The 14842-nt window shown below is 46.0% G+C and overlaps 2 protein-coding genes and 1 long non-coding RNA gene across 5 annotated transcripts in view; 2 read left to right on the top strand and 1 right to left on the bottom strand.

Annotated features, from left to right (window-relative positions):
• The first annotated feature begins 2425 nt into the window (after nucleotides 1-2425).
• On the top strand, nucleotides 2426-7059 carry Tmed9 (transmembrane p24 trafficking protein 9). Its single transcript, XM_004632260.3, has 5 exons — nucleotides 2426-2643; nucleotides 2808-2908; nucleotides 3935-4060; nucleotides 4731-4877; nucleotides 6176-7059. Exons 1-5 carry the CDS (start codon nucleotides 2460-2462, stop codon nucleotides 6323-6325), a joined length of 708 nt encoding a protein of 235 aa, XP_004632317.1. The 5' UTR covers nucleotides 2426-2459; the 3' UTR covers nucleotides 6326-7059.
• A 1409-nt stretch (nucleotides 7060-8468) lies between these two features.
• LOC111817084 lies at nucleotides 8469-9998 on the bottom strand. Its single transcript, XR_002821355.1, has 2 exons — nucleotides 9268-9998; nucleotides 8469-8715 (listed from the first exon to the last, which is right to left on the bottom strand). It is a non-coding gene; the product is annotated as an uncharacterized LOC111817084 (long non-coding RNA).
• A 3-nt stretch (nucleotides 9999-10001) lies between these two features.
• The window catches only part of B4galt7 (beta-1,4-galactosyltransferase 7), a 9737-nt gene continuing 4896 nt past the window's right edge, over nucleotides 10002-14842 (top strand). The window contains exons 1-3 of one of the 3 annotated variants that reach the window (XM_023716558.1): nucleotides 10002-10109; nucleotides 11873-11992; nucleotides 13595-13957. In XM_023716558.1, coding sequence (XP_023572326.1) covers nucleotides 10093-10109; nucleotides 11873-11992; nucleotides 13595-13957 — 500 coding nt within the window. In that variant the 5' untranslated portion in view covers nucleotides 10002-10092. Of the gene's footprint in view, nucleotides 10143-11872; nucleotides 11993-13594; nucleotides 13958-14842 lie in introns of all 3 variants that reach the window. The other 2 variants (XM_023716559.1, XM_004649069.2) reach the window with 2 other exon arrangements.

The following is a 14842-nucleotide window of genomic DNA, read 5'->3' as shown; positions in this document are numbered from 1 at the left end:
AGATGGACTAGGCCCTCAAAGGAGTCTGTGCAGCGAGATGCCTTGTAGCTGTGGGGGAAGACAAGCACCTTGCCCTGCCCACCTAAGGGCCAGACTTCAAGACAAGACCCACATATTAATCCCTTAGGATAAACATCAGGAATTGATATTCTAAATAGGTACTGATCACTTTGAAAAAGCCAGGAAGGGCCACTAACCCAACCCCCTACAGGAAACGCCCTGTTCTATATTCAGTACCACTTGCTATGTGACTTGCTTCCTTATTTGATCTCAATATAATCAATTTTACCTGAGCAATTATAATCGCATTAGTTGACCATAGTTTTGTCCCACCTCATGCCCACAGTGCGATTTCCCATGTTTTCCACCTTGGATCTGCCTTACATCATGGATTTGCCCTATAAAAGTTCCTAGAAAGGGCTGGTGAGATGGCTCAGTGGTCTAAAGCACCTACTTAGAACAAGCTTAGCAAAGCACAGGGACCACGGTTCAATCCCCCAGCACCACATGCCAGCCAGCCTTGCGCCCTGGTGGGCTGAGCTGACCACACACACACGCACACACGCACACACACACACACACATATAAATAAATAAAATTTTTTTAAAAAGTTCCTAAAAAAGGCAAGTTCCTTGGCTACCCACTTGCGTCCCCTGCTGTCTCTCAGACAGAAGCTTTCTTTCCCCCAATAAACATATTCTGTCCTTAACCTATGTTGTTCTTAAAATTTATTCTTCAATTTTAGAGAACACAAACTGAACCAGACATTTGACAGATCAGGAATTTCTTTCCTCTATATGACCAGCACTCTGGGATGCTGAAGCAGGAGGATTGCCAGTTGGAGCCAAACCTGAGCAGCTTAATGAGACACTGTCTGAAAATAGAAATAAAAAATGGCTGGAGATATAGTTTAGTGTGAAGGTCTAGTACCAAAGAAAATAAAAACAAAACCCTACACACACACACACACACACACACACACACACACACACACGGTAATAGCATATAAAGGAGAAAAAACTGATAATTCACAAAAGAAAAATAAGTGAAAATAAAAAGTTTAGTGACCAATGAAATAAAAATTAAAAGGATAACAAAATACAAATTTTCATTTGCTAATTTACAAAAATTAAAAAGGCCATGAATATTTGACCATGGCACTGGCAAGTAAATATCCTGAAACGCTTCTAGTAGAATTGTAAATTGGTACAAAGATTTTTGGAGTCAATTTTGTGATCTCTTAACAAAATAATGTCTTACAGAATGTTTTGGGGCAAATGTACAAGAATTTTTATTCATTATTGTTATTGTTTTGAGATAGTGTTTCACTATATAGTTCTGGCTGGTCTTGAACTCATTAGGGAACGCAGGCTCGCCTAAATGGTGGTGATCCTCCTGCTTCAGGCTCCCAAATGTTGGGATTATAGGGATGCACCACCGCACTCAGCTACAGTATTATTTATCAGAACAACTAGAAGGAAAGAAATTTTTATACTGTTTTATCAGAGGAATAGTTAAAGTACATCCAAGCTACAGAATATTGTTACTGTCAAGGAAAAGAAAAGAAAGAAAAAACAAGGTAAAAAAACTTCCCGTTGGTGGCAAACAGAAACTCATTTCCAGGAAAGTAACGAAAGCAGCAGAACCGAAAGTAAAGAGAAAACTTGTGTCGTCTATGAAGAGATGGGGCAGTCGAAATCATAAACCAACGCTGAGAACTTCCAAAACACGTCGACTTCGGACAAAATCCAGAGAGAACACGAAAGGCATATCTAGACATTAAATGCAAAAGCTCTCTAGATCTGAGCAATTAGCCCACGCTCCTCACCAAAACCTTTTTACCGCCAGCCACCAGGGCACCTTATCCTGGTTCGGAAGGATGGCGCACTAGAGCACGCATGTGGGTTTGTGTGTGTGTGAGTTGGTGGCAGCGGTGGTGGTGGTGATAGGTGGGAGAATACGACCCGGACTCAGGAGTGCATTGAATTTGAGGTCCAATAGGTGATAAAAGGCAATCTTTAAAAAAATTTTTTTTCGAAAATAAAATTAGTACATTGTTTGTGCTACTTTAAAAAAACCAAAAAAAAGTAAAAACAACATAAAGTAAACCAAAGTGGCCGAAGTCGTGCTGAGGAAGGTCAGGGGTCCTAGATTCGAACACTGTCTCTGCTCTACCTCAAGCAATCTGCCTTATTTTCATTATCAGTAAAAAGCTGATAACCACCACCAGCCACCCTGCCACTTAAGAGACTGAAAGGGAAGAAACTTTCCATTTCGGGAGCCCTAGCTCGGTGCCAGGTAGCAGCCGCGTCCCAATCCCGTACGGCCGCGCCACGGCCGCCAGGCATCTCGGGACTTGTAGTCCACCGCGTCGGACTCGCGCTCCCGACAAGCACCGCAGCCGGGTTGCAAGGCGACGTGGCTCGACTCACTGCGTTTGTGCGGGCAGGTGGGGCAAGATGGCTGCCCAGCAGGGCGTGCGTTTGGTCGGTACCCGACCCGGAACCGGGGTGGGTAAAGCGATGCGGGCCCTTGCGCTGCTGCTGTGGTTTGCAGCTCGCGGAAGCGCGCTCTACTTCCACATTGGGGAGACAGAGAAAAAGTGCTTTATTGAAGAGATTCCAGACGAGACCATGGTCATAGGTGAGCGGGTGAAGGGACAGGACTGTGGTCTCGGGGCGGTGGGTGCGGGACGCTCAGCTTTCTGAAGTTAGGAAGTTCGGGCCCTGCTGTGTGTCCTCCTGTGTAGTGCAGACCCAGCACCACCTCACGCCGTTCTGACCTGATCTCGCCTCGTTTGTCTGCAGGAAATTACAGGACTCAGCTGTATGACAAGCAGCGCGAAGAGTATCAGCCAGCCACCCCCGGGCTTGGTATGTTCGTGGAGGTGAAGGATCCAGAGGATAAGGTGAGCCAGCCGCTTCCCTAGCAGATCTACCTTCCATCTAGCAGGCTCTGTGGCTTCCCGTCTTAGTTTCCACATCTGCTGAAGTGAGAAGGACAGTTGACGTGGGAAGATTCTGGGCTTGCAGTGCAGGCCAAACTAGTGGTGCTGGGTTGCCAGCTGCTCCGCTCATCTTCCTAATGACTTCTGCATGACTCTGCTAAGTCAGTTACTTTCCCTGAGCAATTTTTGTGGTTTATGGAATGGAAATTCACTTCTATTAGGGGGTGATGGGTGGGTTAATTGCGGTAGTAGAAATCAAACAGTGCTGTAGCTTTAAAGCTGTGATGTCTGGACTAGGATTTCACAGACCTTTCAAAAAGAATGACCAGCTTCTAATTTTGACAAATAAGGATATTGAAATGAAAACCAAAACTCTCACCTGTCATCTTCAGTCATCTTTAAAATTTTTTTTTAAATTAATCATTTATTTATTTGGTACAGGGTCTTGCCACGCAGCTCAGACTTGTAGTGATCCTCCTGTCTCAGCCTCCCCAGTGCTGGGATTACTGATGTGCGGCACCACGCCCAGTTTTGGTGCCTGCATGGTATGCTAGCACAGCATGTGGTGTGTGTGGGGGGATTGAACCTTTGTCCTTGTGCTTGCCGCACAGTTACTTAGACCATTGAGCTAGCTCCCCAACTGTCACTCATCTTTCATTTTTAAAAAAGAAATCATGGGCTGGGGAGATAGCTCAGTAGAATAAGCACTTGCCTGGCAAGCGCAAGGCCCTGAATTCAATCACTGGTACTGAAGAAAAAAAAATCATGAGAAAGTTGAAATGGGCTATAAACCAAATCCTTTCCCAAGAGTAGTCACTGCCAGCTTGATGTCAGACTTTACTCCTGCCCCAAATAGTTGGCAGCATCGGGCAGCTGCTGCTGAACACCTTTAGATCTTTGAGTTGTGAGTTTCTTTTGACTGATTTTGTAAATTTTCCAGCCTCATCTCCACTGTAGCACAGACTGAAGCCCCTTTATTTTTCCTAGGTCATCTTGGCCCGGCAGTATGGCTCTGAGGGCAGGTTCACTTTCACTTCTCATACCCCTGGTGAGCACCAGATCTGTCTTCACTCCAATTCCACCAAGTTCTCCCTCTTTGCTGGAGGCATGCTGGTAAGTGGACCCATGTGAGACTTGAAGCTTTTTCATCCTCAATAGCCTGGTTAGGACTTTTAGTACTATATATACATGTGAGATAAGTATGTTGGATTTTGTGTCTCCCAAGTACATTAGGTTTTCAGTGAACATCCTTCAAACAGTGGATGAGCTTTTTATATAGTCATCTCTTAGTTCCCTCCATCAGTAAGTGCTTAAATCCTTATATGCAATGGTATATCATTTTCATCTACCTTATACATAGTTGTATCCTGCTATTTACTTTTAAGTCATTTCTAGATTACTTATAATCTCTAATGAAATGTAAATACTGTATAACTTTTAAGTATTTATTGTTTTGGGGAGAATTACCAAAAGCATCTGTATATGCTCAGTATAGATGGTATTTTGGCTTTTTCTTTTAAAAATATTTTTGGTCTGAAGTTGGCTGAATCTGTAGATGCCCACAAATATAGAGATCAAGCTGTGTGTGTTTTGGGTTAGAGTGTCAACCCAGGTTTATTGATTTGGCTTGTGAACACAAAGTCTCACAGTTCTAGACACTAGAGACCTCAGTCTATTGGCTACATGAATAAATGAAAGAAAGTAGTGGGGCCAGCTGTCAGTCTCTGGCAGGAAGATGGAGCAGAGCTTCTCAATTCGCCATATCCTCCTTGTCTGTCCCCAGAGAGTTCACCTTGACATCCAGGTTGGTGAACATGCTAACGACTATGCAGAGATTGCTGCCAAAGACAAGCTGAGTGAGTTGCAGCTACGAGTGCGACAGCTAGTGGAACAAGTGGACCAGATCCAGAAAGAGCAGAACTATCAGAGGGTAAGTGCTTGGGCCAGGAGTGGTGGGCTTTACTGTAAGTGGCCCCCTGGCTCAGCCAGGTGTCTTATGGCAGATTCATCATGAGACACCCAAGGGACTTACTATTGCACACCATAGATGTAAAGATGGGGATGGGAATAATTAAGTCCATGGTATAACTGAGGACATAGACTCATTCAATCACAGTTACACAGAGAATGATAACATACAAATTGATACGAACACCTTGTGTGTGATTTGAATGGCTCCAGATGCTCCTAGGACCCAAAGTCTCAAACTCATTTGTGGTCAGGAACAAGACAAAAGTATCATGAATGAACCTGTGACTATATGGAATAGTGAGGGGAGTAATCCATCTAAGCAGAGACAGTTCAGTATTAGCAGGGGCCTCCTTGCAGAAATGCCAGCCCTGGGTTTTCAGATACTCCTTTTTTTAAGAGGAGTTAGAAGTCTAGATTTTTATGTGACATTTTCCTGAGTTTTAAATGCTTGCAAAACACTGTGTGTGGTCAAACAAAACACATGTAAAGGCTAAGACCAGTCTCCAGGCCACCAGTTTGCAACATGTGCCCATGATTTTCAAAGAGTAGTTTGAGAGTCCTGGACATTGGGCTTGGAGCCAGTCTTTTTTTTTTTTTTTTTTTTTTATTTTTTTCTTTTTTTAATTTTTCAACAAATAATACACTGCATATATTCTTCTTAGTGGTTAATTGCTGTACAAGATGCGGACTTGTGATCCTATTTACAAACACCATTAGAACAAATCATTCTATTCATTAACAGAATGTAACTATATATCTATCCCAACCACTTTGAATACACAGATACAAAATGGACATTCATCTGTATACCCCATTTTTTCTAAGTTCCGTTATTGAATATTATAGGTGTGTAAACTCAGCAAAATATTCTAAAAGAGTCCAGTAGCCCATAATAGCATTGGGTCTTCTGTTTAACTGGCAATGTCAGAAATTATTGACCTGAGGGAGCCAGTCTTAATACCGAGCACTCAATAGCTCTGTCCCATGGTGTGATACCACCTTACCTCTCCTTCAGGAACAGAGCAGGTATACCTGCCTACCTCTTAGGGGAGGAAACTGACTTAGAAGAAATGATAAAGTTGCTTGAAGTTATGTGGCAGTTGAGGGTGCATATAGTTCCCAGGTAGTGATTCTTTGCAAGGAGTTGGTAGGAACATTGGGAGAGTTCCCTTGGCCATCCTCATAGGCTGGGAACCCTGCAGTTCTAGCAGGCCTAGACAGATCAGTCTGACCCTGACCTTTTTTTCTTCCCCACAGTGGCGAGAGGAACGTTTCCGGCAGACCAGTGAGAGTACTAACCAGCGGGTGTTATGGTGGTCCATTCTGCAGACCCTCATCCTCGTGGCCATTGGCGTGTGGCAGATGCGACATCTGAAGAGCTTCTTTGAAGCCAAGAAGCTGGTGTAGCCTTCCCAGGCTACATGTGCCATCTTGCTTCCCAGCCTGAGGGACAAGGAACCTCCTGGAACTGACTGTTCTCTGGCAGGAGAACTGATTCTCAGTCCATCAGTAGATGTTTGGAGGGGAGAGGGACTGTAAACATCCCCAGGCACAAGCTGAGAGCAGCATCTTGGCTGGCTAGTCCTGAACACATGATGGGACAAAGTGCCTGTCCCCTCCCCCTGGCCTCCGGACCTCTTGCAGTAATCATCTAGGGGCTCATGAAGCCCCTTAGAGCCCCACTGGCACCTTAGGATCACAGTGTTACTGATCAGGGATTCGTGAGGCTGCTGTCTGGGATGGATGGGGGGATGGGAGGGGGTGGGTCGGCAAGCCAATATTCCTTCTATCTTTTTTTGCTAACTTGGGATTTTGAGTAGGTTGGGGTGTGGTTGTCATTTCTTGATAACCCAGGCAACTGGCTGTTTTCTCCTTTGGCCTAAACTCATATTGTGCTCATTTAGTGTGTATGTCCATGAAGGATGGTATGGATGGGGTTTGCAGTGTGGACAAGGGGCCTGAGGTAGCCCTGGCTTCTTCACATGGTTCTTTCTGGGGCTTGAGGAGCTGGTGTTGGGATGCCAGAAGCCTTGGTGCTGGTTGGGGATGGGTTCTATGGAGTCTTAGTTACTGATTTCATTTTCAGTGAATCTGGGTTTGTTATATTGGTTTCCCAATTAAAACAGTATGTTGACTTCTTATCCACTGTAAAGTTAATCTCAATTCAGGACATTTAAGAGAATGTCAGTTCTTCCATCAGGCTAAGTTTTTTATATTCCAGAGAACCCCACCAGTGAAGTCTATTCTTCCTGTCCCCTACTTGTGTGGCAAGTGTAGTGAGATTTTCCAAGATCATCCAGCAGAGAAACTATGGGGCCGAGGCTCAAATCCATCATTTTTTTCTGTACCAACCCCCTGTGAAATCTCAAGTGTGCTAGGTATATGCTCCCATGAGAATAGATGAGCAGAACTATGGGTGGTATGAGAAAATGCCTGGTAACCAGGTATGGTGGTGCATGCCTGTAATCCCAGCACTGGGGCCCCAAACAATTTAGGGATTGAAGAAATTCTGTTTTAAAATTTTTAAAGAAGACCGGGTGTAGCTAATTGTGAAAGATGAACATTCTGGTCATTTGGAGAGGACGGTTTGAAGAAGCTGGAAAGGAAGGTTTGGTTCAAGTTAGAAGAGCCTTACCTGGACAAGGCGGCACACTTGTAATCCTAGCTCTTGGGAGGCTGAGGCAGGAAGTTCACTGGGTTCAAGGCCAGCCTGTACATAAACCCTGTGTCAAAAACCAAAATCATTGCCTGGCAAGTACAAGGGCCTGAGTTCAATCCCTGGTTCTGCAAAAACAAAACAAAACAAAAACACCAAAATCAGCGAATAAAAGAGCCTTGAAGGCTCACTAGGAGATTTGGACATTATCCACGTATCAGCTCTAAATTCTGAGTATAAGAACCATCTGAAAGGGCAAGAAAGATAGCTCAGTGGCATAAGCACCTGCATAGCAAGCATAAGTTCCTGAGTTCGATTATCCCCGCCCCCCCCAAAAAAAGAAAAAAACACCTAAAGATTTGAAGATCAGTACACAGTACATAAGAAAGGCTAAGACATAAATTTGGAGCTGTTTGACCTGGTGGGATGTAGTAGTGTTGCCACCTAGGCCTCTAAAAAGTAAGTTGAATAGCTTCAGAATTGCAGAAAAGTTGTGAATGTTCCCCATCCCTGGTTAGGATAGAACATAGAAATTATGGTTATGCCATATTATTTGTGGCGCTGGGCATGCTAGGCAAGCATCTACCACTGAGCTATGCTGTAGCCCATGATACTTTTTTAATTTTCTTTAATGTCCATTTTAGTTCCAAGATTCCCCATCACAGTTATATGTCTCTTTAGGCTCCCATTGACTGTGAGAGTTTCTTTGACTTTGTTTTTTGATGATTCCTTGACGATGTTGACAGAGATGTATTTTGTAACTTTTCCCTCATCAGAGATTGATCCAGAGTGTTACATGAATAGATTTGTGAGTTTTGGAAAGAAAGGTACATCACTATTCTCATCCTGTCATATTGAGGGTACTTAATACCAACCTAACTTATATACGGATGCCCCATTTTAAAATTAGTTTATTGGATTTTCACGTGAAATCTAGTTTCCTGAGATGATGAGATCTGACTGTGGGAGTTAATTCTGATGTGGCAACTAGCTAAGTGGTCTTTAGGTGGGCTTGGATTCTCCAGGTCACATGGTCCCACAGTCCTGCTTCCTTCAATAGCCCTATGTGACCAATCAGCTGTCATTTACCTTCAGCCAAGCAGGGCAGACTTGCCAAGGTTCTGGTGTAGAGTGCAGTTTCCTAGGACAATCACAAAGTGGAGAAGGGGTGGGTTAAACTTTGGAGTCTTAGGAGGAAAAGGGTTGCTGAGAATGATTAGCTTCCTATCCATACAGAAGTCCTCTGTGAAGCAGAGTGATTAAGATACAGATTACCCAAGGTGGGAAATGGATGAGGATAAACTGTGCAGCCAAACTACATGATTTTCCTCTCTCAGTTCCCTCATTTTTTTAGAGGGGAGATAAATACTACAAAGGATCGAATGATATAGTAGTTAAGAATTTAGAATGATGATAGGCATATAGTTAAGAACTTACTATATATTAGCTATTTAAGAGGAAACTTAATTTGTCTGGAAGAGCAGAGGCAGTCAAATCTAAGAATTTTGGGACTCTAAAGTGGGTGTGGAGGTACATGCCTGTAGTCCCAGCAGCCTGTGAGCCTAAGGCAGGAAGATCCCAAATTCTAGTCCACCCTGGCCAGTTTATGGTGGTGACTTAGCAAGAACATGTCTCAAATGGAAAATAAAAAGGGCTGGATGATGGATAGAAGGCCCTGGGTTCACCCACTTACCTCAAACAAAACAACAAAAATGCTCTCTTTTCCCAGGATGGAGGAAGCAGAGCAGCTAAATTCTCAGGATGACAGGGCAGATAGCTCAATTGCTTAACTCTGCCTTCTGTTCTCACTTCAATTCTACCTGGATGATAAATACCATTTATATAGCGTCAGCTGTGTGCCCAACACTCTCAGTGGGTCTGCAATTCTTAATCTTCTTAAACATTCTCCAGAATAGGAACCATTGACATGCCTATGCAAGAAAAGTTATGGATATTATGGCTTGCTCCCAAACAGTTGAATTCTCGGAGCGAGGTTTCAAATTCAATCTGTCTTCAGATCCTGGCTCCTAACTACGACCCAGAGGTTCGGCACAACCCGACGCTGAGGTCTAAACTTAGACTTTGCCCTCTAAGCTTGCGTGTGGAAGAACGCACCGCCTGGCAGACAAGGATGCCGCTCTGCGCACTCCGCAAGAGAGGAATTATCCACAGCGCTGGTTTTGTTGGGCTCAACTCTGAGTCCAGGCCAGTCCAGTGACTTGCTGGGTGGCCTTGGGCCTCTGGAGATTCCGTTTCTCGGGATGTCAAGGGGGTCCCGGGAGCAGGTGGCAATCCGTGCAGCGGCGGCGGACGCACCCGCTTGTTCCTCAGCAAACAGAACCTTGGCGACCGCGGCTCCTGGCGGCGGCCGGCGCGGCCGGAGCGACGGACCCGGCGGACCGAGAGGCGGGGCGGACGGGGCTGGGCGGGGCGGGAGGCGGAGGCGCCGCGTAGGCCCCGGAGGCCCGGCGGGCCGGGCTGGGAGCTCGCGCCCCATGCGCCACCGCCTCCCCCCACGATGTTCCCCTCCCGGAGGTAAGCGGCGCAGCTGCCCTGGGAGGACGGCAGGTGAGCGGCGGCGGCCGGCGCGGACCGTGTCCTCCCGGTGCCGCCCTTCTCCGGGCCGCCCTGCGGCCGTGGCGACCGCGTCTCTGCGGTCTCAGTCTATGGCTCTCCCTGTGGGTCACAGCCGCTGTCTGTGGGTCGCTGCCTGCCTCTGTCTCTCTGTGTCTCTGTCTCTGTCTCTGTTTGTCCCTGTCTCTCTGTCTCTCTGTCTCTCTCATTGTTTCCCTGTGAGAATTTTTCTGTGTCTTTTGTGGTTGTATGTTTGGTTTTCTCCACTGGCTTGCCCTTCGTCCTGCGGATCTCTGATTTCATTGGCCTCTTGGAATGGATATCTGTCTTTGTGCCTTTCTCAGATTTCTGGAGGCTTTTATTCCGTTTTTTGGTGTGTGTCTCCCTCATCACATCCACCTCGCCTCAAACCCTACCCTGGCCTTCATGAGTCCCAGTGACTTGCTGCCAGTCCAGAAGAACACCCCAGGCAGTTGGGTGTGCTCTGTCTGGTTGGCCATGCTTGACTGTACTACACACTTTTCACATATCCATTAGTTCATTTCCTGTGCAGCTGTGTTTGCATGGGGCCTGCCCTGTGTACAGTTAGTTAGGTGTGAGCTTGGCCCAACTTTAGCTAACGATATTTCCCGTTAAAGCAGAATGGGCAAAGCAATTTGACTGCCTAGATTTAGAGGGACACTCATACTTAGGCTTGAGATATACACCCAAACTCTTATTCCCTAGTACACATGATAGTTGAGCTTTACAAAGTGAATGACATCTTATTCCCTATATATTTCCTAAATTTGTTAGATGCTATAAGATTTTGGACTGTATTAGGCACACCTCTTGACACTTTGGGGTTTCTTCAGACTTGATGTTGAAATGAGAAGTCAGAAATAGAAGTCATAATCTACCAAGTCAGCCATGGGTAAAGATCCTATTTAATAGCCAGATGACCAGATAACTTGCTCTTCCTGACTTCAGCCTCACATTTTTGAAATGAAGATCTTAATATCTGTAGGGCTATGTGAAAATTAAAGGAAATTATGTATGTAAAACCCTTGGCAGTGTGCCTGGCACAGAGGAGTAATAGTCATCTTCCAGTTACTCTATACAGAAGAACCAAATATTTCAACATTTTAACACAAATGTTTGAGAGAAGAAAGATTTGCGAATTTAGGAGCATTTCTGTTACCTGTTCCTAATACATAACTGTTCCCATAAACCTTTACTGATATCTATTCTGTGCTTGTGACATAGGAATACAAAGATACATGCAACAAATGCAGGCTAGTGTAGTAATTAAGACTGGTTGCAGAGCTGCCTTCTTGGATTTGAATCCACATCTTAGTAGCCTTGTGCAGTGATTGCTGAAAGAGTCAAAGCCTCACCTTGATTTCCCCTCAAAGCCAGGCTGGTCTGACCCTGGGAACAGCTGGGACGCAATTCTGGAGCTGGCTACCAAGTGGCACCAGGGCAGCTGTTCTATGGTCCACTGTCTAGAAGAATGGGCCTCTGGGCTCACCTCAGTTGCTTTTGGGTTTGGGCTTTTAAGAGCATGAGTTGAAAATGCTTATTGGGATTTGAGCCTCATCTCCAAGGTCAATCTGGATTTTAAAAAATAGCACGGGGAAGTACATGGAAGGCCCAAGCCATATCATATTCCTGGATAACAGTCAGTGCCTCTTCCCCCGAATGGGGAAGCTTGCCCCATGTCCATTTTCATTGTCTCCATCAAGCACCCAGAAAGAGCCCAGAGGGAGAGAGAGACTCTGTAGAGGTTCCAGTCTCCCCAGGTCACATGTAGGACTAGGCTCTGCTCCTCCCCAGCGGAAACAACCACCTCAGGACCGTGGGGGGTAAGTCAGAACTGCTGCGAGGGTGTCCCACAGGACCAACTCTCAGCTGTGTGTGGGATCGGAACCTGGCTTCAGGGCTGCTGGCTTCCAGGTTGGCAGTTGTGTCTCTAGAGAAAGGTAGGCAGTGGTCTGGCTCTAGTGTGTGACTTAAAGCATGCCTGGACTGCTTAACCCTCCCTTAACTCACTTAGTAAGCCCTTTGCTGTCTGGCCTGTGCTGAGACCACAGACAGGAATCTGACATGGTATAACATGTAAGATCATGGGATATCACCAGTGTTTTAAAGAGGGAAATACCAGACAAAGGAAGGAACCTCATAAAGAGATAGTAATGGGCAGTGCTGACCATGACATTTTGGTTCAGCAGGGGACTTGCAGAGAGATGTAATAAAGCAGAGTCATGTCAGGCAGAAGGAACAGCCTGTGTGAGGAAGAGATGGAGTGGGAAGGAATGATGTGAGTGCAAAGGCCCTGAGTTATTCAGAGTAAGACCGAATGGTAGGGAGCAACTAAGATTTGACTGAACCACAGAGGGCTGTATGATCAGGCTAAGGAGTTGGATTTTATAAACAGGCTGAGATTAAAGGGGTCTGAACCAGGGAAGAACAAGATAAGTGAGGAAGATCACAAAAGAACTTTGGAGGTAGAGTCTGCCAGACTTGGTAACTCATTCCTGACTCTTAAAGGTTGTAAACTCAGTTACTTTGTAGATTACTGCGGGTGGGGTGATTATAGAGGACCTTCCCTCTTAGATTTCTCAGTTCCTGTCCTTGCATCCTCTGGAAGTTCCAGAGGTGGGACAAAGAAATCGGGTGAATTCTATCTGTTTCTTGTACTTGCTAACCTAAAGACAGTCTCCCACAGTCACTCCATTGCCTAAGATACTCACCTGTTTATCGAGTTTCTGAAATGAGCCTGGGTACTTGTCCTTCTTTCCCTCATCTGTCTCATCTCATAGGCTACCTCTGGAACTGAAGGTTTGAAATTCATCTTATGAACTGCCACTGTGCATTTTTGTATTTCACTGCTTTGAGGGAAAGTCTGATCTTCCCAGAATAATTATTGGTTATTTGATCTCGCACTCATGCCAGCACACATCCCTTTCTGGCCATCCCAGGAAGCAGGACAAAGTCAAGATTTCTGTCAGGGTGAATCTGCAGGAGAGTGGGTTTGAAAGTCAGTGGCTTGTGTTTCTCCAAGGTGGGGCTCCTGACATTGGCTCAGGACATTGTGGCACTGCTCTGGGGAGGGGCAAGTGTAAGAGACAGGGAGCCTTGTCCCTTCCCTCACATAGCTCATGGTCAGATTAGGATTCACTTACAGAAAGTAAGAGAATATGAAGGAACTCCAGCAGCCTGCAAGTAGGGAGTACTCAGAGTGTGCCATAGGTGGGGTGGCATGTACTGGGCTTAGAGAAGTAAGCGGGACTCTGATTATGGCAGTAGCATGAGCAAAAACATTAAAATTGCTTTTGTACTAATTTCCAGGTGCTTGGGGTATACCAATCATGAATGCCCTATGCATGGGGATGTCAGAAATGGGATCACTCAAGAGGGCTTTAGCTTGGCCCTGTCCTCTGACCCCAGCCTTACTCTTGTCCTAGGTCCAGGTGGCTCCTCGGTGGCCTCCCCCGGAAATGTTCCGTCTTCCACCTCTTCGTTGCCTGTCTCTTACTGGGCTTCTTCTCCCTACTCTGGCTGCAACTCAGCTGCTCTGGTGATATGGCGAGGGCAGCCAGGGGACTAGGGCAGGAGACCCCAGGTCCATTCCAGGCCTGCCCCCCGGAGTTGCCTCCTGAGCACTGGGAAGAAGATGCATCCTGGGGTCCCCATCGCCTGGCAGTGTTGGTGCCATTCCGTGAACGCTTTGAGGAGCTCCTGGTCTTCGTGCCCCACATGCATCGCTTTCTGAGCAGGAAGAAGATCCAGCACCACATCTACATCCTCAACCAGGTGGATCATTTCCGGTAGGGACCACCCATACCTCTGCTTTTGACTAGGCACCTCTTTCCTTGCTCCAGCTACTTGGGACCTGTTCCCAATGCTGAGTGCACTCACCAGGGATAGGGACTTAGGGTGTATGTGACAGAGCCCTCTCTCTAGGTGTGGTGGGAATCTTTGGGGAGGACCCAAATCAATTTCCATTTTAGAGACATTACTCTGGCTGCTATATGTGGAGTAAACCAGGACAAGAGAAGCAGGGATACTGTCTAGGTGGTCACTGAAGTCATCAGAGATTAATGCTGGCTCAACCAGGGTGGTACAAGGGGGTAAGAATTAGTAGAGGAAGTGTGAACAGGAACTTAGTGATTGCTTAGTGGGATTCAGAAAAGGGAGGGTCCTGCAGTTTCCTGCAGCAGTGTTATCCTACAATCCTTGCCCTTATCTCAAACTGCTCCTCTCAGTTACCACCATTCAAGCATTTCACTCTAAAGTCTACTTCCTTTCTGTCCAATTTGCTCCTGCTAGAAGATAAACTCCAAAGGATTCCTATGCCCCACCCAGTTCATAAGTCCATGGATCCTCCCCTCTCTTCACTGCCAACTGTCCTCCTCCCTACTTTTTCTTTCCCAACCTCAAGTGCATGGCCCATCCTTAAAAAGCACTGTGTCAGACCCATCCTTAACCTCCTGTCCGCTAAACGGCAGTATCTGCAGTCACACCATTCATCTCTGATAATGAGCCCTGACCCAAGAAAAAGGTTCCCAATCCTGCTGGGCCTCTGTTCCTCCATTCTATCCCTGGAAGTCTTCTATACCACCTCTTGGCATTCCTGCCTTATCCTTTGTCTCACCTGATGACTTTGCTTCTCATATAAGAAAACAAAGCCAGGGCTGGCCAAATAGCTCAGC

Source organism: Octodon degus, unplaced genomic scaffold (assembly GCF_000260255.1).
Source record: "Octodon degus isolate 3935 unplaced genomic scaffold, OctDeg1.0 scaffold00048, whole genome shotgun sequence".
Classification (NCBI taxonomy): domain Eukaryota; kingdom Metazoa; phylum Chordata; class Mammalia; order Rodentia; family Octodontidae; genus Octodon; species Octodon degus.
This window is presented reverse-complemented; position numbering and strand designations above follow the sequence as displayed.

Coding starts and splice junctions, on each gene's coding strand:
- Tmed9 (XM_004632260.3), top strand. CDS start 2,460: ATGGCTGCCCAGCAGGGCGTGCGTTTGGTCGGTACCCGACCCGGAACC. Junction 2,644..2,807: donor AGACGAGACCATGGTCATAG/GTGAGCGGGTGA, acceptor GTTTGTCTGCAG/GAAATTACAGGACTCAGCTG. Junction 4,878..6,175: donor AAGAGCAGAACTATCAGAGG/GTAAGTGCTTGG, acceptor TCTTCCCCACAG/TGGCGAGAGGAACGTTTCCG.